This window comes from Zonotrichia leucophrys, chromosome 1 (assembly GCF_028769735.1).
Source record: "Zonotrichia leucophrys gambelii isolate GWCS_2022_RI chromosome 1, RI_Zleu_2.0, whole genome shotgun sequence".
In the NCBI taxonomy this organism is placed as follows: Eukaryota; Metazoa; Chordata; class Aves; order Passeriformes; family Passerellidae; genus Zonotrichia; species Zonotrichia leucophrys.
The window spans coordinates 21039105-21062832 of record NC_088169.1 but is presented as its reverse complement, the minus strand read 5'-3'; the positions used below and the strand labels follow the sequence as shown (position 1 = coordinate 21062832).

At 40.1% G+C, this 23728-nt stretch overlaps 1 protein-coding gene across 1 annotated transcript; it reads right to left on the bottom strand.

Moving 5' to 3' along the window:
- Positions 1–106: 106 nt before the first annotated feature.
- Positions 107–12785, bottom strand: GPR143 (G protein-coupled receptor 143). The gene is made up of 8 exons (XM_064710086.1): positions 12542–12785; positions 10729–10838; positions 7753–7847; positions 6279–6371; positions 5682–5791; positions 4301–4409; positions 1853–1970; positions 107–406 (listed from the first exon to the last, which is right to left on the bottom strand). The coding sequence occupies exons 1-8, from the start codon at positions 12783–12785 to the stop codon at positions 107–109; spliced, it is 1179 nt and encodes a 392-aa protein (XP_064566156.1).
- Positions 12786–23728: the final 10943 nt, after the last annotated feature.

Here is a 23728-nt window from a genome sequence, read left to right as displayed (position 1 = left end):
TAATTCCAGAGTACACAATGATTCACACATTGACGTGGATTTGTGAGTATTGACAATGTGAAAAGTTAGATCCAGGAAAAGTTAGATCCAGCTGTGCACACAGGAACTACCAGCCCTGGTAGATGGGAGAGCTCCTGGTTAACCTCTCGTCACTGCTGGTGTTACCTTCAGACAACATGCTGATGGCCTCATCCGTCTGCTGGCTGTCAGTGGTCGAGATCTTCTTGGAGTCGTGGATGTTGCTTTGGTAGTTCACTGGGGAGGGATAGGCATTTTCCCCCACAGTTGATGAGGACATAGATTCCCAGGGTATTTCTCTCTTTCTCCATTTCAGGTCCACTCTCCATCCTGTCCAGCCATAGAAAGCCAATGTGAAGAGAAAGCCCTGCATGGGATTAAGAACCCCCTGGGAAAGAGAAGGGCAACATGAGTTACACCAGCAAGGAAGGCTTCATCCTCAACTCTAGCAAAATGATTTGCATGCATTAAAATCTTCCCTTTCACTGAATGATTGCTGACTTTAAAATACACTATTTGCACTCAAAAATTTAGTCAGCACAGACACAAACAAATAAGAGAAAAATACCACGACCTGTTTTCCAAAATGCTGAGGCCATAACAGTAAGCAGTTAGCACAGAATGGTTTTTTAGCATTAAGTTTAGCCAGTCAATCCCTTGGTGTGCTTTTAACTTTCCCCACAAGCTCTGGACTAATTTATTCACAAAAGCACGTGTATTTTTCATTACAAGCCAAGTCAAATATATGAGAGGAGACACTAGCATAGACAGTCAAGCTTTTAAAAATAGCAGAAATTGATCTGTCTGGAATTGCTTTAGATTCTTGAGCCAGTGAAAATGGCCATCAAAGTGGGATGGAAAAATTGGGAAAGGCACTGAAAAAGAAAATCCCAAGTGATTGCCAAAAAATTTGTCTCTGTTCCCAGTGCCATGAGAGGCTTAACAAATTAATGGCTTTAGATGCTTCTATTTTTCTCACAGGAAAAGAAGGCAATTCTTTTTACAGCCATTTTAAAGCAGAGGTCAGTCCCCAGACTTGACCTCTTGCTCTCCAGGTGAGCAAGGGCAAGGTCCCTGCCACATGAATGCGTTCACTCCTTGTCAGAGGAGGAGGTTGTATCACATCATTGCATCACTTAATCCTCCAATATCAAACTGCTCAAATGCTTAATCACACAAATCATGCTCAGGCCTTACATGTGTTTAACAACTCCAGAATAAATTCTGTAGGAAAATGAACCTGCACTGTCACCACTGAAAAAATCCCTTGTCAAATATTCTAATAGGAGAAAGAGGCTACAGTAAGAGACCAGCATCTCACAGCTATTTTTGGTTCCTTGTCTGAAAGATTTTTCACCTATTTCTTCCCAAATAATGATCCAAATTTCATGACATAACATGCAATCGTTCTTTATAATAACAAAAAAACCACCCTAGTTGCAAACAGAGAATTTCCATGAAATGGCCATTTAATTGGGAATCCCTTCAGGAACTGTGAGCTAAAACTTTGCAGCTTGCATTGAGGCAGAGTTTAGCAAGGTGAGGATAGAAATCATTGTAGTTATCTGTTCTGGACCTTAAACTGGTAGTGATCTCTCACAGAGAGGAAGCATACTCCAGTTAAAAGTTAGCCTCTAGGACATTTTTTGGGCAAAGTTTACATGTGAAAAACCCTCCCATTGACTGTTCATTCCTGTCTCTTATTTTCTACTTTTCTTCCTTGATTTTCAGAGTGTTTATATGCCTCAAAATCATAAACCCCACACTGCACAGGTGTTGTTCCACCAGTCTTACAACACCTTTCTAAGCCCAGGAGATGTCCCAGCTGACCCACCATGATGATCCAGGTGATCAGTGCAGCACTCCTGATGTTTTTCAGGGGCATTTCATTGATGTCTGGCTGCATTTCGAGGTAGAACAGAAGGGTCTCATTGATGATGTTAGATGACCAGCTGTGGCAGGAGCAAAGAAGAAAAGGACAGTTACATATGGATGGGCATGCAAAATATGCTTTACCTTAGAAATATAGAAATTAAAATCACTCTAAGGACAGTGAGACTTTTTAAATCATAGAATCATTAAGGGCAGAAAAGACCTCTAGGATGATCAAGTCCAAGATGGTCGGATTTCTTGTTAAATCTCAATCTGAAGTGACCTGTAGGTCTATGAGATCACAATCAAGGACTGGACCTACCTACTCACCCAGGCCTAGAAAATATAAATCAATATTTTAAAAATCTGATAATTTTAACTTGCTGCAGAACAGTAAATTGCAGAATAAAATTGAGATGAGAAGGAAGTGTGACCCATGATGGGAATATCATGCATGCTGATTTCTTTCACTTGTGCCTTAGAAGAGTTGTGCTCACAGACAAGGAACTCAAATATATGACACATCACATGTTGTTGTAAAAGGCTGCAGGATTTCCAGCTGGAGTTAGAATTTCAGGGTTAGATTAAAGACTTCCAGGATGTCCATTAAAAACACCAAAAATACACAAAAGTTGACCTTTAAATCCTTGAAAATGTTAACAATTATTTTTAATTGTTTATTTTATTTTAATTATTTAATTTTTAAAATTATTTAATTATTTAATTTTATTTTTATTATTCAATTTAATAATATCTGTCTCCAAATAAGGATGATATAATCAAGCCTCATTTACTGAAAGAAACTGAGTGTGTTTCAATAGAGATTATAGCAAGTGGCTGTAAGTTCTTATGGCAACTAAACAGTGAGAGAAGCATTTCTTTTTCTTTATAGTTGTACTGTGGCTTCAGAAATGAAACCATCAGCATTCATGTCATACTTTCTAAGGGGTTTAATATTTGTCCTCTGCACAATTATATCTTTATTACAATGTAAAACCTCCTGCTCTGCCAAATCTGTAGGCATCTCTTCTATCCTATTTTGCCCCAACCTGCTGTCTCTCACTAAAGCATTCCATATTTGACTTCTGGGATGGAAGGAAATCTTCCCTGTGCTTCTGAGATGAGACTGCCTCAGTCTTTCCCTCCAGTAACCTTTGAGAAAGTTTTTACACTCCAGAGCTTATGTTTTATTAGAGCAAAATCCAAAACCAGAGCTGTGATTTTATTTTTTTATTAGGAAACCCCAGAATGAGACAGAATGGAAATAAACAAATGTCCCCACAATGTCCATGGGAAATTGGCCCTTCCTTTCATGCTTTTTCCCAGATAATCAAGCTGGCCAGCATCCCTTAGGTTGCAATGCACTTCTGTGGTGCCTCTGGGCTCTTTCTTTCCACAGCTTTGGGAGCTTGGCTGAATCTCTGCTCCTTATTATTTCAGCAATTTCCAGGAAGCCTTGCTGCAGGATCCCCTGCTGCTGTCTCTCACTCCCTCCTCTGCTGCCTACCCCACCCTTCACATTGGAAACTTCACTTCCAAGCCAAGAGCACTGTTATTCCCCCAAAAAGACAATCATTTCCTTCCAGAGCACTCCAGTAGACAGCAGCCAAGAGAAGATAAAAGAGGCAGCCTTTCTCCCTGCTCAGCCTGTTAAAGCAATGTAACATGCATTAATACACCTGTGTGTAAAGAAGTTAAGTGGGATGTAGAGACTGCTAAGTTTGGCCTTCTCATTTCACTGCTCCAGAACCATTTCTTGTTGTCCCATTCTTCTCCTCCTTATCTCTTTTCTGTCCTATGCCAAAGTACTATTTTCATGGGGAAAGATGAAATATAAAAAAAAAGAAATAATAAGAAATTTCACACACAATCATATGGAGTTTTCTTTTCTGGCATTTCCTCATTTTCTAGTCAGTATCCATGTGTTTTTCAGGCACTTGAAAACTGCAGAGCACAGAGGTGGCTGCACTGTATGATCATGGTCAGAGCCATGAAGCCAGACTTAGAAACATCTTTATTGTAGGTCCTCTATTGTAGGTAGTGATGTGTTTGGTGCCAAGAGGCTCTGAGAAATGTTGATTACAGAAAGCCAGCTACCATCTACCAGCCCACAGAGCTGGGAGCCTGCTCTACCAGACAGCTTCAGCCAATGCCCAACCTATTGGGAATTTTTTGCTATTGTTTCTTGTTGCTTTTGCTTTTCTGTTGGTTAAACATTTTATCATTTCCTCACAGCCTTGGGAGTGATTCAGCTCCTTTGTGAGCTAGTTTAGAACTGCTTCTTCCTTCGATACCTTCCCCTCCAAGCATAAAGACAAACAAATGAAGCAACCCATCAGTCTTTTCTCCTATCCCTGACTCTCTCCCTCTGGGAAAAAGGCACTTTAAAAGAAAATAATGCACCTCTTACCAAATGACAAATACCAGCATAATTTTGAAGAAGCGCATCTGGATCTCTGTCCCCAGACGTCTTTCATTCTCTGTGTAAATTCCTTGTCTGCCTTTCAGTAAGGAGGCAACTGAAAATTATACAATTATGTTCATTAATGTATGCACATCTTCTTAGTTTAGGCACAAAAAATCCAGAAGATAGAAGCCTTAAAGAGGGAACAAATGAATAGATGGATTTGTCCCCAGCAGCTGTTCAGAAACTGGAAGGACCATTTTCAAGGAAATGTAGCCTAATACTTAGGAAAATAACTACACACAGCTGGATTCCTAAAATGAAAGATATCTCACTATTTTTTTTTCTCTTAATCCCACTGAAAATATGAAATAGTATGACCTACATAATTCTATTTCATAACAAAAGGTACCATGCACCTTCTATATAATGTGTGACATAATTATATGCTTATAATGTGATGTTTGAACAGAATCTTCTATCCTATTATGCACATTGTTTTTCATTGTGTCATTGATACAGCATTAGTTACACCTCTAAAACAGGAAGATGGATTGTCAGCAAAAAATTACACTTCATGTTGTTCAGATATCACAAGGCATATAAAAATGCAAGCAAGCACAAATATACAAAGAACAACATTTTATTGAAACGTCTTCTTAAAAGAACAACTGCTTCTTTGAAAATGAGTATAGCTGAGGGACAGAGAATGAATGGGATAAAGATTGAACTGAGAATACTTTATTTTCTCCTGCTTTTTTATATAATCAATGCATAGATGAATTCAGGTACTGCAAACATCCAGGCATGATCATATTACATGCAAAGAATGCATTGAATCTGTGACTTTTTTCAGTCTCACTTCTTCCAAGCACTGGATAATAAATTGAACTGGAAGGTCAAGATCCCATCTGAGTTGTGTACAATTCCCATCTGTTTCATAATCTCAGAAGTGACAAAATTCTGATCACATTTTATTACATTTTTTGCTCTAGGGCTGCCAAGAAGTTAAACCAACTCTCTGATCTCACCAGCTAGAATAAATTACATTTCAAAGTTGAGGTTGGTACCAAAACTCCAGTAGAGTTAAGCATCCAGAGTACATTGCCTCAAAAGCTTTAAATCAAGTAACATGGAAACATGTTTGCCCACCTGCAGTTAGAGGTTAATAACAGAAGAGATTTTGTGTCACCAGAATTTTTCTCTGGGGCAAATTCCCCATAAAAATGGTGCTTTCATTTCCACAGGCAACTGCTTCCCACCCTTTGCTGTGTCTCTATGATTTCCCAAGGAGCTGTCACACATCCCTGAGTACAAAGCCATGATTTCTACAGTACTGTGTTGCTAAATAACACAGACTGATTGCTGCTGGCCATTAGGAACATACCTGCTGATACTGTCCTCCTAAACAGGATTGGGTTGGCCACAAGCACTAGCAGGAGTGGGGCATAGGTTGTGATGTAATGTGGGATGGCATGTTCCAAGCCATTTTCACAGCTGAGAAGAAATCATTAAAAGATTATGCATTTTTTTCCCCCACAGCTCGCTTTTCTGCCTATTTTATCTATGTCAGCTTTAACTTAGGAAAAAAAAAAAGAAGAATGAAGAAAACAGATGCAAAAAATTTAATTTATGGATCTTTACCACCAGTTGACATGGGACATAAAGTTGATTTTAAGCATGCACTGTCAGTGGGTTTTTCTCAAATTGAAAGGAAAGCTAAAGGCAGGAGTGGGAGAAGGGTGGCTCACAGAAGCTGTGTCACTGCAAGCCCAAGTGCCTGGATTGCCTTGCATATTCCTTCAGGGCCCCCTGAAGCCCAGGCAGGTATTTCAAGCATAATCACTGAAATTAATCAGTGGGACATCCTTGGTAAAGAATAAAATGCTCAACTTTTGAATATCTGCCTCTAAAGCTGACCAAAAGACACCCAAATGAGCAGAGAGTGCCCTGATTTCACAGTGTGTTTCCAGAGCCTGCTTACCTGGAGAGAGAGGGGTAGTAAAGCAGAGCAATCCCCTCCACACAGAGCATCACTGCCAGGCCCCAGGTCATCATGTGGTACAGCACAATGGTACTGCAAGCACCAAACACCATAGGCACAGTTAGAGACATCCAGCATCACAATGCCCACATTGCAAGGTAAAAACAGGACCCTCACTGAAAAAGAGCTTTACAGGCAGGAAATTGTGCAGAACAGCACTGGCAATACATTAAACTCAGGAAAGCAGGTGGGTGGGGGCAGTTCTTCAGAAAAAGAATGAGCCAAAGCAGTTATTCAGGGTTGCACATGGAAGTCCTGTCCCTTCCTGCCTGCAGGGTGGAGGGAACAAGACTTCTTCCCTACCCCTATTATTGAGAAGGAACCCCTGCATCTTTCATTTCTCCTGCAGAGAGCAAAGTAGCTGATTAAAATCTAAGAATGGAGATGAACAGTCAAATAAACCATCCTTTTGTGATTTGTAGAAAATGATATTTAACTTTCAGAGCTGGATACTGCTCCCATCTTAGGGAGATTCAGATCTGTGTTTGTAGAAAGCTTTTGCTGTTTACTCTAATCTCAGAATCAAGCCCAAATACACATGATTTTTTTGGTTAACAGGGATGGGGGAAGGAGGCAGGTCCCAGCTGTTTGACTAGAACTATGGGGCTTTAGACTGTTTAGGATAAACTTGATTTTGCAATGTTAACTCAAAAAGCCTCATTTTGTTTGCACCTGCAGAAGAATCACATCTTTAGTATTTGACTGCTCTGTATCATCTGGGAACAGAGTCACATAATTCCACTTTTATCAGCAGCAACTGAAGGTTATCTTGCTGTTCTAACAACCAACTTAGAAACTCCTTTGGTTTTTTTCCTGTCTGGCATTAAAGCATGGTACTTTCCAAAGGGTTTAGGCTCTTCTGTCACAGGCATTGCAGAAAAATATATGATAAATACATATTTTTCTTCTGAGGGATTTTAAAAGTGTGATCAGAAGGGCAATAATGACCACACTCACTGAGAAATTGATAAAATAAAAAGTATCAGAGAAAAAGAAAAAACCGGAATTAACTATATGAAATTAACTGCATGAAGTTCAGCACTTTCCCCTTCCAAATTTTCATTTTCTGTATAACACTATTTTTTTTGCTGCAAAAATCAATTTCAGATGCAGGGTAGGGACAAAAATAGTCATCTCATTGCCATAAAATTTATAGACTACAATTTGCACCATATTTTTTCCAAAGGTTAAATGAATTCAGTTACATTTAAATTGAAGTTGGACATAAGTCAGTATTTGAGCATTGCCCTGACAATTTAGGCACTCAGAACACCACACATCCCTATCATTACCTGGTAGCTATATATGAGCATCAGATGATTGTACAAGACTCACTTATACTCTTAGGCAGCTGCAAACAGAGACATACAGTGTTGGAGGGAAAAAAACAAATTCAGAGCTATAACTCTGGTACCTCAGTCCAGCTGATCTTCTCACCACCAAGTAAGAATCAACAGCATAGCAAAACAACCACCAGAAGCCAGCACTATATAACAGCTGGATCCACATCTAGAGGGGAAAGAAGTGCCAAATGTCACAGCTGCTCCTCCAGTACCACTGGGGCAGGGAAGGGATTCAAACCTTGGCCTGCTGATTTGTTCTTTAAATGTGTGCATTTTACAGATGAGATTATGAAGTATCAAATCTTACTCAAAATCACAGGAACAGCATTGTTGTGGCTTATGGGTCAAATTGCAGGTAAGTTGAACAGCATGTGCTTTCACAGCTCATTTTCTGGTTTAGAAAACCTTCATTTACCTCTCTGTTCCTAACCTGAACGTGGTAAGTGAAGCCCAAAGAAATTTATAGCAAGGATGCTTTAATTTTAGGTTAAAATTGCAGTTGTTTCCCAGTAACTGAGGCATAAAAATATAACTGAGGTCAGTCATAACCACAGTGTGCCTATGCATTTGTGGGTTCTGCATGTGCTGGGTGTTTTCTCCATGCACAAGATGGTTATCAAGAGAAAAACTCATTAATGAGAAAATCACTCACGCTCTGGAAGAATACACCTACTGAACTCCCTGCGTGATTTCTTCAATAAAAATCCAAAGCAAACAGGTTCAAGTCAAGCCAAATTCCACAGCATTCTTGAGTTGACCCCATGCATTTTTCCCATGAGCTTATATAGGAAAAGTGACCTTTCTTTGCCACTGTATATAAATTCCACATTTCTTCCCCATAGGAGCTGGCTCTTTGTAGTAGTCTGGGAGTGCTTTAATATTCATGCTATTTTCCCTCCAAGCTGTCTCTCAGTTCTTATCTGAATATCCTTTATCACAGCTCCATAGTAGCATCATTTTACATCTGGAAATCAACATACTTGTTACTAAGCCAAAGATTGATGAATAGAGATCTAGCACTCCTTCCTCCAAAAGGCAAATCAAGCTGGGAAATATTTCCTTTCACCATGGGTGTAGACCCTACCTCTAGTAATTTGTGGCATGAATTATTCAGTATTTAATTCAAACATCATGATATTTTCCTAGTGCACAGGAGGCAGAAAATAAAATCCCAGTCTTCCTTCTAATGCACTTTACCCACAGAACTCAGCATGTAACTTCATCATCACATGGACAGATTTGCTGCACTTCGAAAATGCACAATTTACTACCCATAAACACACATATACAAAAATAAACTGCAGCTTTCAGAAAATCCAACACAGACAAAACTGTCTCCAAAAATAATATAAATCAGATGCACTTAAACCGTAAAGCTTCATATGATACCTTACTTTTTAGCTTGCTGAAAGAGTACCCCTCTGCAAACCATTCAAGGGAGATATCTGAAAGTTTCACTATTTGCAGTTTGTATAGGCTTGTGGTTAAGAGAAATAAAACAACAGCACTAAAAGAAAAATAAAATAGAATCGGAAACATTTTATTAACTCACATGAGAATACGTTAGGGGAAATGAGTGGAAGAAGGGTTATTTTTCATTCCAGTATAGTTGAATCTGAATTTAAAATGACTCAAATTACAGCATTTTCCTGGAGCACAAGTAAGGGAAAATAAAAATTGTGGTAGACCACTATACTGCTCACCATCTAACCTGAAATTCCAATGAAAAACAGTCTGCATACAGTACTCTGTCGTGTTTAAAAATACGTTTTTATGTGTTACGGGCAAGAAAGTGAAACATGAGGAGGAATGGGTTTTTAGTAGGACATTCTTGCTGCATGATATTGAGATTGTTGTTTCTTTCTCAACGAAAAAACAACAGCATTTGCATCTAATAAGCAAAACTTAAAGAGATGTGATAGAATTGAGAATTGATAGATGTATACAATTTATATTTGTGTCCATGGCACAAAACTATCCTGTTTGAAGCTGCTTTTATATAGGAATTTAAAGCACACTGAGTTCAATTTGGCACACATTGCTTGCTTTTAAAACTACTGGAGCTGAAGAATTTTCTTTACATGCAACCTATCCCCTTCTACATTGTAAGCTTTGAATTGCAAAGCTTATACTGCTATTGCTCATGCATTAATTCATATGAAATCCCACATTCCTGTTGCATCTGTGTGGAGTGATGATCTGTCTTACTTGTCATTGTCAATGTTTTGGTAAAAATTGTGACCTTATTCTTTTACAGTGAGCTCAAATTCTATTTCCCAGTGTTTTTATTATAAAATTTAGAACTGAGTTTCAATGTGTACTTTTGGAATGCATTTACATTTTCTTATTCTTGCATTTTAATCCAGAAGATACTTAATTAGACTTGGGCAGATGCAGTCATTGAGATGCAGCGCAGCAATCTGAGCTGCAAGCCCACATGGCAGGGACAGACCTGCCAGCAGATTTGTGGCTATGAGTATATTTCTCCTTCTGTCTAAAACACAGACTCTCCTGCCACAAAAGCTAATTTGAGCTGCCCACGTCGCTGGTTTCAGGAGGTCCTTGCTGCACCACGCAAGCTGCAGTTTCTGACAGAGAAGACAGACAGAACACCTCGTGCTGCCAGTGCAACAGAGCCACTGGGGCACTGGTGGTGCTGTGCCAGCACAAAGCCAACAATGCTTCACAGCCTTTTGGGGCTGCTTGTATCCTTTTGGTTCCACACCCCTGACTTTGGTGTACTCCACTGCCCTGGCACTCCTGGAGGAGTGAACACCTCAGAACTCGTGGGATCAGTGTGACCCAGCTGCCCTACATCCCTGCCCACCGTACAGCCCCATCAGCACCTGCCTGCCTGACCCAGGCTCGCAGAGGGAGGCATGAATGCACTTGCAGGGGTGTGGCAGAGGCTGAATCCGTCTTATCCAGGCTCTGAGTCACAGCCACATTTCCTTTTGGACACAGCAAGCAGTTTTCCTTTCAGATTCCCCCTGTGGAAGGACCCTTAATTGGGAGCAGAGGAAAGGGGGGATGATCTGGGTACCTACCGCGCTCCCCACACAGAAAGTGGAAGGCCACACGTCAGTCCCGTTCACCACAGAAATGTTGGCTATGAAGCCTGGGAAGCCCAGCCATACACTTGACCTGAAGATTATACCTAAAGAAAAAGAAATGTATTAATGCTTTGAATCTGCTGGGGTGATTTGAGTCACATGCTTTTCCCTGGCCACATATTTCACATCGCAGCCCAGATTTTGTGCGTCTACAGGAAGGCGACGGCTGCAGAGGAGCACAGCAGGGACAACTGTGCTATTTAAATGTCAGTGGGATCATCCAGGGAAAGCAGCCCCAAGAGCTGGAAGCTGCTGGGACTTAAAAGTTACAGAGATTAGGATCTCACTTAGAGATGGTGTCACATGCTTCCCTAACATAAACTGGGTAGCATTCAACATAAACACTAAATAACTGTTTACCAGCATATATTAATACACTGATATTCACTTCTCTATAAACCCCTCCCCCCCACTGCAGAAAAAGAGTTATTTTTCATTTTTCTCTGCCTTCATTTTACAAACAGCCCTTTTCCTCTGTCACAGGACTGAAAAAAAGCAGCACTTCTGAATTAGTGCTTTAACAACAAGGCTCTTTTAAAAAATGAACTTAGAGTTTGTTAGTTAGGTTTTCTGCGTTTGCTTGAAATAAAGTACCAACAGGAAACAGAACAAATTGACCTGGTTTCCCACCAAGAATGAACTGTATTAGACTCACCCACTGAAGTGAGTCTAATACAAAAACAACAATGGATAACTGGTTTGAGTTTGCCAGTGAAAGAGGAAGAGAGAAAAATAACTTTGTTGGCTTCATCTGACTGAAAGGACCTTTGCCAGGTGCATGGCCATATGTATTTTCCATATCTCTTTCTTTACTTCCTTTATAATCTTTGGTTTAGTATTGGTACTTATTAGGTACTGTGAGAGAACCTGGCTGGGTGTGAAAGGGGAAGAGAAGTGAAACACACAGACACACAGACACACAGACTCACACACAGCCCCCAGCAGTGAGACAAAACACTGCTACTTCTATTACCTAATGAGAGGTGGGAAATGCTACTGTAGAAACAAACTTGTCCTGTATTTTCATAGCATGTGTCATGATAATTTATACCAAATTTGACAATTAATGATTGATGGGAAAAATTACAAAATGACTGATGGGACAGCTCAACACATACGAGTTTTATTTTGACTCATGCATTCTGTTTTAGTCTTCACTGGTTTATTCCTCCAGACTATCCACCAGGGTCTGGGCAGCAGGTTGCCCTTGATAAGGTAGCTTTACTCACATTTCAAAAGCCTGTGCCCAGCATGATCTGTGTGCAGCTGCAAGTCAAACTCATTTTCTGTCAATGTGATGTGCCCAGAGAAGCAGCTGGCACATGAGCAAGAGGCACACTTGGTCCACAAGAATTTGAGGGCATAGAGGACAGTGGTTTTCAAATGCCATCCTATGGATTGGCTAAATGTTTGGTGTCAGATTTATTTTCCAACGTGCAGCATCACCTCCACTTTTATGCCTTACTCTGAGAAGCACTTGCCATTCTAGATTTTAATTTGTTTAAAAGCAGAGATTTTGTTGTAGATTTGTCAGGAGCTTTCCCTTCCACAGCATAACTATTAAACAAGAACCTTCTCCCCAAGAATCCATAAGTTCCTGATCTCACTTAGTCCAAATCTTCCTGTGAACACAAACAGCTTCCCTCAGAAATCTCTGCTGTCCACTCACCAGCTTCTGAGGTCTGTGGTACCTCAGAGCAAAAAGAACCTGTTACAGCCATGGCAAGGCCATCAAGCTGGCACTTACCTACGCCCCCGAGGATGTCACAAATGGAGATAAGGAGAAGGATGGTGGAGGAGGAGGAGGCTTTGGGCATCTTCCGTGGGCTCTGTCCCTTCTTTGGCAGGAGCTGCAGGATGGTCAGTAGCAGGCTGATGGAGGCACTGCCAATGCAGACTCCACAGAAGACTTCAGGCTGGAAGTGCATCACCAGCTGTGTGGCTGCATCCCTGTTTGGGCAGCAGTAGGTTTCTAACCTTGGAGAAGCCATGGAAAGTCCGACTGGTGGAGGGGCCCCAGGAGCAGAAGAAAATGCTGTTGCTTCCCCAAGGCAGCATTCACTTTTTCTTCACCCTCCCCATTAGTCCTCGGTGGTGAGAATCACGCGATTGATGGATCATGTGCTGCTGCTGCTGCTGCTGCTGCTGGAAGTAAATCCCCTAGAGCTGCCTTTCTCAGCCTCTCCTAGCAAGGAGATCAGATCTGAACAAGAAACCACAGTGTAATCTGAACCATGCCCCATGCTCGCTCAGAGCCATTGGCAGCAGTTCACTCACATAGTTCTGCTTGCACAGTGTGTGATACAGGAAGACTTAAACTCATCAGAGCATTGAAGATGGTTTAAAATAAATAAGGATGCAGATACCAAAGTGGAAGCATTACATTTTAATTGTGTTTCTCTTTAGCCCCATCCCACACAGCACCCTTTAATTACCTCAAATTAATTGAAAAGATGAGTCCAGACACAAGCAGTCCCAGTCTTTACAGGGAAGAGCAGGGATGTAAATCCACACCCTAACACAAATCTCAGTTTTAGTGATCCAACCCACCCATCTCTGTAAATAAAATCAGAAGCACGATACCCTATCACTGTAGAAAGAGATTACACTCGGGAAGAAAATATTAACCTCATCCTATTTAAATTGCAAGCACAAAAAATCCTTTCTTTGGTCAGTACTGTCTGCATTAGATCAGCTTGACAGGGAAAATTCCAGGACTTAGGATTTCTCAATAACATATTTCTCTGTCTCTCTCTTTTTTTATTTTTTTTTTTAATTTGGTAAGGATTTAATATGAAAACAGGAACTTGACCTGCAATATTTGTTTTTCCTTTATAAGTCTGACAATATCTTTTATGACAGGGGTTCTGCTAGATACAGCAGCAAATAAATACAATCATAAACACAAAAAGTAATTTTTCCCTTTAAACTAAGTCTCAAACTCCCTGTATCAGCCCTCACCCTTCCAGAAAATTTGTTTATAGGGACACATTCAGGAAACACAGGAAGGAACATTGCCAAAAGACTCAAAGTCATCAGCATGTTAAATAACAGTCATGGATTTTATAATTAGTCCCTGTAAGAACAAATGACCTAACCTTTTTTTTTTTTTCCCCAATGGTCTGGCTTATTTTTTGGCAGAAATTATGAGGGGCTCCTGAATGACAGTGGAATGTTTTGTGTGCAATGTTTATGAACAAGTGAGTTTGCCCTCAGCAGGGAAATCAGCTGCAGCCCTGGGTGAAATGGTGCCTGCTGCACACATTGGCCAAGAGACCTCATGCACTCAATCCCAGCAAAAGAACAAACTCCACCAAGCTCCTCAGCCTGCTGGTGGGGGCTGTGCAGCCTCCCAGTGCTGGGCTGGGGTGGCAGGGCTGTGGTGGCAGGGCTGAGGGGGCAGCTGGAGCTGCCAGGTCTGATGTGTGCCCAGCCATCCTGGTGCCAGGGCACTCCCGGGGCTCTGCTCGGGCACTGGCACTCGACGAGCAGAGTGTCAGCCTGCAAAGCCAGGCTCCTACACTGCAGGGCCATACATCAACAAGGTGTTTGGGCTCCTGCTGCAGTCAGCTGAGGTCCTAGGCAGCAAAGCTTATGGTCTAGACTTTCTGTAGAGAGCTGTTCAGATCTTTTGAAAATAAATGCACAGGGTGAGCTGAGGAGGCTCCAGTGACCATAATGTGAATTTAGGCATACATGTCATCAAAGACTCTGAAACACAGGCAGCTGAGCTGAATGTTTTGCCAAGTGTTTTTGCTGCTTTCCAGCATAAAGAGATTTCCCTGCTCCTTGGATGAGGACAGGTGAGTGAGCTGGATGTTGCAATCCTACAGTTTGTTGCTACCATGTATACAAAAACATATTGGGGACAGCAAGATTGCAAAATCAGATTGCTCTGCTCCAGAAATACAAACTCATGCTGAGGTTGTCAATACAGGGCTCTGTCATCAGTACAAGTCTGGGACTCCTCAGACTTTATTCCACCTCTGCTAGAGCAGTAGTGCATGGAGTTGCCACATTTCTGTCAAGATACTGCATTGAAACCTCCCTGGCTACTAAAGAACTAAGGAATTAATGTCCACAGATTATTTGTTAAAATTAGGCCATCGTATGCTACATACACAACTCAAAGACATATAAATAAAAAAAAAATTTGCTCTAATTTGAAGGAAAATTTATACTGCTTGGCTTATACTTAGAAGATAAAAGCTTTGAAATATTAGAGAGAAACTGTTTAATAAAAGATTTTCATTCCCAATATCAGTTTCTAAAATTGTTCCCTTCACTATTTCTGTAGCCATTTTCTTTCTTTCTAAAATTTAAAAAGCATGTCAAGTCATTATCCTGATTTTGTTTGAGTTTGTTCTGGCTTACAGATAGGAATGTTTTGTGTATTTTGCTTTTTCTGCTTATTGTTTGTTTTCATTGATCTTGACTGTGATCTTCTACTCTGTCCATGTGGATTTACCATTGTATTATTATAACTTCTCTCTCCCTTTTTTTTCAGCCACTTTGAAACTACTTTCATTACTCAATTGTACTCCTGTACTCTGGAGATTAATTTTTTTATATGTCCCTTCTATTCTTGCCACAGTTTTGCCAGCTGTGCCCACTCCTTTTATTGCTTTATTCCTCTGAGTGGAGCATTGGTTTTTAACCTCTTCTCCTGGGTTCCTTCCCTCCTGTAATTTCTCAGAACTTGATTTCATAGTTCTTTCAGAGGGAGTACGTGGTTTTTATTGGAAGCAAAGCACATGACCTGTAGCATACCTAATGCAAAAAGGAAAATTAAGTGACCCATGAATGAACTGATACTTACCATGATAGAAGTAGAGGTGTCTAAAATACACCAACATTTGAGGCTGAGTGGGAGATTCATCTACCTAATTAATGAGCCATGCAATACCTCAGCTGGTAAGAGCTAGCTAGTCTCTGGTTTTCATTGCTGGGCTGAAAGTATAGAGAGGTAGAACAGTCAAAGAAATTCAAAACTGGTTTGGCAGTCTTATACTCAAGATTAATTTGGCTTCTTGTGATTATGAAAATAAGAGGATAAAAGCTGGGGACAAAGGCAAGGAAACAGAAAAAGTAGTGAAACAAATAAGAGAATACTTATTTTTTCTTGTTAAGGACCTTTATTTAGTATTCTACAAAACTTACATCGTTCTACAGGTCCTAATTCCCTACTCTCTGAAGTTATTGAAACAATTCTCATTTCTGCCTGTGTATGAGGAAGGCAGACATGGTATGTCTCATTTCTGCACCGACAGGATCTCAGCTAAGCAAATGATGTAGCTTGGAGACAACCATTAGCACACATACAAGAAACACTAAAAATAAACCCCTCCTGGCATTGCAAACAGCAATCAATCACACTCACAGCACAAGTACAACATTGCACAACACTGCATAGCACTGAAAATTCCAGTCACGATTTTGGACATTGGCAACAGTGTGCTTAAGGATGAGAACAATACTGTGTTCCTTTGGAAACAGCTATGTGCTCCATACTTTTAGAAATATCTACTCACTCTCTTCTTGGACCCAGAACACAACCTTTCATCCCAGTCTGTGACCAGCTAAGATGAAACACTGGCTTGCCTGCTTCAAAGGGAAAGCAACAGGTTTACAAAAATATGACAGGCATGCACTTCTGTTGTTAAGGAGTGTGGGTATGGCTTATGTTTGAGTGTGCAGCTGCACATACTTTAATCACTGTTTTAATTAAGTCTGGGACTATAGCACTGGTTTACAAAGGAAAAGGAAATTTGTGGATATAGAGACAGAGGATAGTTTGGTTTTGTTTATGCATACAGTTCAATGCACCACTGCAGGACAGGTCCCAGTAAAGATCTTAGCCACCTCACAAATGTAAAAGCTATACTTTGTCAAAGTTCAGGATCTCATAGTCTTTTACACATTACCTGACATAACATTTCCCAAACTGAAGAAAGCTAGGTCAGTCTTCAAGCTTAATGGATGCAGTTATGATATCTGCAACAGATCCTGCAAAATGTTCCTTATACAAATCTTTCACATGCTTTAGCACCATTCTTTATTTTATCTACCCAGACCTCCTGCAATTAGATTTAATTTGGAAAAAACTGTGAGACATGTTTGTCCCATAATTAGCTGTACTAGTTTTTAAAAGGTAATTTTAAACCTTTAACTTAATGCATAACTGAAATGAATGGGGAAATTCACACTCCATTATTGCTATTCCTAGTTGTCTGTAAAATTAGGGCTCTTGGAACAATAGTGATACTCAAGGTGTAACATTTTATAACAGATTATAACAGCTACTGCCTCCATTAAAAACTACTGAAAGAAAAACAGGAATCGTTTTCCTTCCCTCTGTCTTTTAAATACAATTATAGAATTGTAAAATAACAATTTACTTTTAAGGATGGTGAATATTAATTTCAAAGGCTGAGGATAAATGTATCTCATTTGCATAAAGGTAAGAATATTTGAGTTATTTTTGTTTTCTCAAAGAATAAAAACATAAATATATCAAATGAGTGTGCACTTGAGCATCTAAATAACTGTGTGTATTTGACTGGTGCAATCAGGTTACTTGTATTATATGGATTTACAACATACCTTCTCCAGGGAAATGTTATCTTATCTGGCTTTTGTGAAGAAACATACACAAATTAGTTTTTTAAAGTGTACCTCTAATGTATTTAAACTAGTAAACAAGATTTATACAGACGAAGTACAAAATAACTGAGTAGAAAAATGTGTCCATAAAACTGAAGAAAACTATTTTTGCTTAGAGATTAGAAGAAAAAAAAAATCCCCAATTCTCTAGGCCAATGCTGAGAATATTACAGTCTTTGAACTTGCATTGAGATGGATTTTTGGGGCCAGACTCATTTCTCAACTAATTCCACCCTTAGTCACTGTCATTGTTACACTTTTTCACAGAACAAAAATATCCCAGTTTCAGCAAATGTGTAATAAAGAGACCTTGTGCCACACCTATGCACACCACAAGACCCAGTTTGAATAGAAAATGATTGATGAAGAAGACTGTGAAAAGAAAGAATATTGTCTCTCACACACTGTGATACTGAAAATTGGTAGTAATGTTTGTAGGCATGTACCCCGACCTACAAAAGCTGCATGCCTATCCTGTCCTCAGTGTCTTCCAAAGGAAGAATAATTTCCCTCAGGACAAATTAGGTAGGACACTCTCATATCCCTGATACAATTGCTAGATGGTTGGATCTTGTTAGATTACATCTCCCACCATCCAGCAGTTATATTTTCAAAGCCCATTAACACCAAAAACTTCTCTTATAAAACCTGTGTCCTCAGCCCAGTCTATGTAATCTAATCAAAATATACTTTAGCACTAACTTCACTGCTCTTACAGAGCAAGAACTCTCCAGGGTTCTATTGAATGATAAAAATGTCAGTGTACCATAGCCATCTAATTGATGGTCTTGTTGGACACTGTAAACAGGTGTAACTGAAGGGAAATCAGACAAAATGTACAGTCCAGGTCCAGACCACAGACACCAGACAATGTTCCTCTTGGAAACCCCATGAGCTTCACCAGGATTTTAACTCTGCGGCGGTTGCATGGCCAGCAGTCAGACCTGCAGCATCCTGAGAATGGGTGAAGGAAAGTTTCAACCTTCTATTCCACAAACTGCAGTCTTGAAGTCTCTGAAATGAGCAGATAGCTAAAAAACACAGCTTAGCTTGCTCAGAGAATCCAGAGGAAATGCAGTAATAGCAGCAGAAACATTGTAGTGCAGAAAGGATTTGTGATCCACTCTTTTGACTTTTCTACTCTTCAGGACTAAAGATCACAACTCCATTGTCAGAGGTGGACTTCACAGTCCAGGGAGGAAAAAGTAATGAGCATCCAATGTAGTTTACTGGATATATATTTAGGTGAGCAATATAGCTACATTATACTTTTCTATTACAGTTTGGCTACATCAGCTACTTCTATTAGTCAGTTTCCTGTGAGCACAATTCCAATAAATTGATTGGTCCTAAAACAGCTTCAGAAAAGCAGTGTTCTGAGAGTAATCTTCTGCATACCTTTAATATTCCACAAATTCAGATCTTCAAAATAAATTAAATTTTGAGGTTCTGACAGGATCTATGTTAACAAAGAAGAGGGGCAATATATCCCCACCCCAAAGCTGTTTCCTCAGGACTTTATTAACAATGCTCCATTGCCATGAGTCTGCTTTACACAAAATTCAAGCTAAGGAAACAGTACCTTCTACAGCTTCATCCTTTCTAAGCCAAACACCAGCCAGGGAAAGCTAATCTGAATGTTGCACTTTTACTCATGTGTATAACTCGGAAGGATTCCCTCAAATATCCTATCAACTGCTAGCAGATCTGTTAGCAGAACTGAGAGGAGAGCACACCTATACCTTCAGCAAAAAGGGGCATAGCAGTCTGTGAGGAAGAGGCATGCATAGAAAGAACTTCTGCCTCCTGGACTCCTGGGCATGCCCAAACCAGCCTTACATCATCCTTAATATCACCACATTCATGCAATATCCTGCATCTGCCACTGCTGACCACAGCCTCTTGAGCACACCTGATGCTTTAGGGCAAACTCTATGGCACTGCAACAAAAAAAGAACATGCACTTCAAGCCTTATGCATGCTTAGATGGACTCTCACAAGGTTCTGCATCCTATGACCTTCACCTGGACATGGTGCATGTTCTGTGTAATCAAGCTGAGGGTAGAAAGGTCAGTTGTAATGCAGAAACTGTGTCTGTTTATAGAAAGCACTGAGAGATTTATTTATACATGGCTGATAGGCAGAAAAAAGTCTGTTTGGGGCTAGCTAGCAAATGAAGACAAAGTCCAAGTGAAAAATACCAGATTACAAGGCTTTTGTCTACTCTCATGCATACTCCAGCCTCTTGCTATTTATCTTACCTTTTAAAAGCCTTGGGAGCATTCTCTGCACAAAGAGCATTTGAAACCCTCCCTTTTCATTTTCCATGACCATCTCGGCTCCACTTACCATCTTCAGCAAGAATTCAGATATAACATGCTGTGATAGCAGAGCTTAAATGCATTAAAGACTCTTGTTAGCCTCTGAGACTATCCCTCACGTATTTAAAATAGGTCAGTGTTTTATGGTACATGAGAGGAAGCAGCACAGTACAGTTTGTACAGAGAATGTTATCATGTAACATGTGTTATCAAAGAAGATGGACCATGAAAAGCACTCCCTAATGTACAATGATCAGAAACTTGGTAGCAAGAATAAATATTACAAATGATGCTTCACTGAAATGATGAAACTTCATGAAGCAAAAAAAAAATTCCCAGGTTAATGAAGCTGTAATGCACATACATATGATCAAATGCAGTATATATGCATATGCTGCTGGACTCTCTTCCACAACTGAAAAAGCACGGCATCCTTAGGGCCTCACAGCAATGGTCCTTGGCCCACATCATCCCCCCAACTGTGTCCAAGTGCTGCCTAGTTAGCCTGCTGACAATGAAACAGTAAGGACTGTCACGTACCAGTATTTCAGCCTCTGTGCTCTCACTCTGCTCTTTGGTTTCTCTGTAAAGTGGAACTCTGAGATGTAATATGATTTGATTAAGGGCAATAATGTAGGAACTGGAAAGGGAACAAATGCACTGATACCAGAGGGAATGTGGCCCAAGGCAGGACTTAACATGCGCCTGAACTTGACTATAAGCTGAAAACTACATCTCCAGGGAAAACTGGTTACTATTCACCTCCTCTTGCTAGCTGTATGCTATCTTCTGACTCTGCAACCAAATGAGGAGTTGCCCTTTTCTTTGATTTTCAGTCTTTTTATCATGCAGTGTTGTGAAAATTATAAGTCCTTAAGCAGGCTATGGATTATAGGAGTTCTGTGTTATACTCATCTCCCTTTTCTTGTCTACAGGTCAAATAGGTCTCCAGATCTGAGTCAAGAATATTATTTGTAGCAAATTGTAATATTTTTTTCTCTTGGCCATTCACAGCCTCAGTTCTCAGCCTTCTTCCACAGTTCATGTTGTCACCCTCAGAAAATTGCTTTGAGGTACAAAGCTCATGTGCTGTGAGAATAAGAGAGAATTGAACAAAGTTTGAATCAAAATCATCATGGGAGACAGAAATATCTGAGCATCATCTGAACTGGTATTCTTGCATGAATTTCACCTTTATAGAAAGCTTTAGATAAATAACACAGATTTTATTTTAATTGTAAAGAAATAAAGAGTTCATCAAGTATTTGAGTTATATATATCTGAAAGGTTGAGAACTTCTAAGGTTTTCTCCAGCACTAATTATGTGCTGATGAAGCCTTACTTGCAATACAGGAGAAACAAGACACACTTGGGAAAGGTTTTTAAGGTGACTAAATCAGAGACATCCTGCTGGAACTTTACAACATGGTCTTTTTCATTCTGGGAAAATGGGTAATTTGTTGGAATCAAAGTGTTTTGCAGAAGAGCATGATTATGCTGAATGCATCAGAAGCAGCATGGCAGGTTTCCAAAGGAAAGCCTCCTGGTTCCCAGATATGCCAGCATGTCTGTCTGTCGGGCTGCTACTCAACCTGTTTCTCCAGGTTCTCAGGACTTTCAGACTCCACAACAGACTGCCAGCAGCTTGACAAACCTTGAACTGCTTGATCAAAAAACCCATCCACTTCTGTTGCAGGAACTTCTTATCACTATTTCAGTTGTTTTGGTCTTTGTGATGATAATTTTCAAAGACATTAGAGCTGGAAACAGGAAAGAGCTGTAAGCCACTGTGCAACTAGAGAGCTATAGTCTAATCACTATTACTGAAATGTGGTGAATATGAATTGCATGACTGGAGGGCTGCCATCAGTGGTTGTAAACTCAGAAGGGACAGGCAAGGAAGAGGTAGTAGATATTACAAAGAAATCATTTACAGTGAGGATGGTGAGGCACTGGAACAGGCTGCCCAGAGAAGCTGTGGATGCACCATCATTGGAAGTGTTCAGGGCTGGGTTAGATGGGGCATTAAGCAAACTGATCTAGTGAAAAAAGTCCCTTCCCACAGGACTTTGGATTAAATAATCTTTTAAGGTCCCTTCCAACCCTTCTAACCATTCCATGATCCTGTATTTCTCTCAGAATATGTAGCATGGATCAGCTTTTCTCTTTTGGCATCTGAACTTAAATTGTCAATGCACTATGCATGCTGCAGGGCATGAGCCTTTGATTTTGTATGGCTGAGGCAGAGGCACTTTGTCTCTTCACCAGCCTGTTGATGTTTGGTGGTTAGCTCCGGAAGGGCTGGTGACAAAGTGGGAGGTTGTAAAGCCTTACCTCACCTCAGTTCTTTACTCTGTAACTATGAGTCAGGAGCCTCTACATCTCTCAAATTTCTTGGCTTCTGGGAAAAAACAAAGCCCTTCTGACACTGTGATGTCCAGCACAATGAATGGCCTCAGGTCTGAGAGTAAAGCAGCCTATTCTAGAGCCACCCTGCAGGTATCCTCTGCAATTCACTGCAAGGTGCTGTGCCTTAAGGAAAAGATAGGTTTTGTACAGCCACAAAGGTGAAACAGGCTGTGCTTTAACACCATACTGTGCCTGTTCAAATAAAATACTTCCATAAAGTAATTTATTCACAGTTTTAGTAATCTCAGTGACTAAGTAGGGAACAGAGAGTTTTAATACTTGCAACAGAAAGAATGGAGGTTGAATAAATTCCGTAGAACAAAATTTCACTTGAAATTGTTAATTTAGCTTCAAGTACCAAAGTAGGATGACATGAAGCACTATGGGAGGAGACTGGTTTACTGCAGAAAACTTTTGTTTCACAGGGCAGGGACACACAGTCTGGGGATGTGGGAACCCTCTCCTAATACAAGTGTGATTGCTCCTTTTGCACAGCAGGAGAAGGCTCTTGGGTAACTTTTGTGTATCACAGTGAAGTTTTTTTGATACATGTATCTTTGGCACACATTTTTACACTAAAGGATCCCTTTCATACCTTGCTGGTGATAGCAGCATCATTCTCAGTCCTCAGTGTGAAAAAGTGGTCTGTTACTTCCTTTGATATATTTATGGCACTCTGATGTATCCTGCATTTCTACCTTCTATTGGTAACTTCTGTGTGCTCAGAAAATATTTGACAAGAGAAAAAGCTGAGGTTTTGGTCACTGAGGCTTTTGTTAGACAAATACAGTTATCATTGGTTCTCTTATCACACAAATCAAAAGTAATATTTTAGAATCCATTCAATAAATCCTTTGTTCTTTATGACTATTTGAAACCTTATGAAGACTGGCAGAAGCTGCAGAAATTCAAGTAATAAAATTATCACAATATTTTAAGAAGAACCAAAGTAGAAGTCTCCAGCTGAGTTCTGAGTAAGCTTCAGATTTCATAGAGAGGGAGGACACAAAAGAAATTGACAGAAATTTGACCAATATGACAAAAAAGATTTCCTTTATTGCTTTTGCTGGTCAAATATATGTAAGAAGAACTTTGCTTTGTGGTCTCTTAGTAACACTGATAACACCAAAGAACAAAATGCAAAAATGGTGTCATTCAAGATAAGGAAGTCTGATTTCTGAACTGTCAGCCACAAACTGAGGATCTGCTTTACAACTGTGTCAGGCTATCAGGTTCTAAGCAAGCTTAGAAACTTCTTCTTTACTGAGGTTTCTCTTAATCAGGAGTGTGAAAGCTTTGCTCACCAGGGCTTTTGTTAGACAAATACAGTTATCATTGGTTCTCTTATCACACAAGGGAAAAGTAATATTTTAGAATCCATTCAATAAATCCTTTGTTTAATATGTGCAACAGAATGAATGGAGGTTGAATAAATTCTGTAGAACGAAATGCCTCCTTTAGGCAACTGCTTTCCCAAGAGCTACATGTCCACATCTTCCACTGATGTAATTACAGTAGCAGTTTTCAATAGCTGCCAGTTC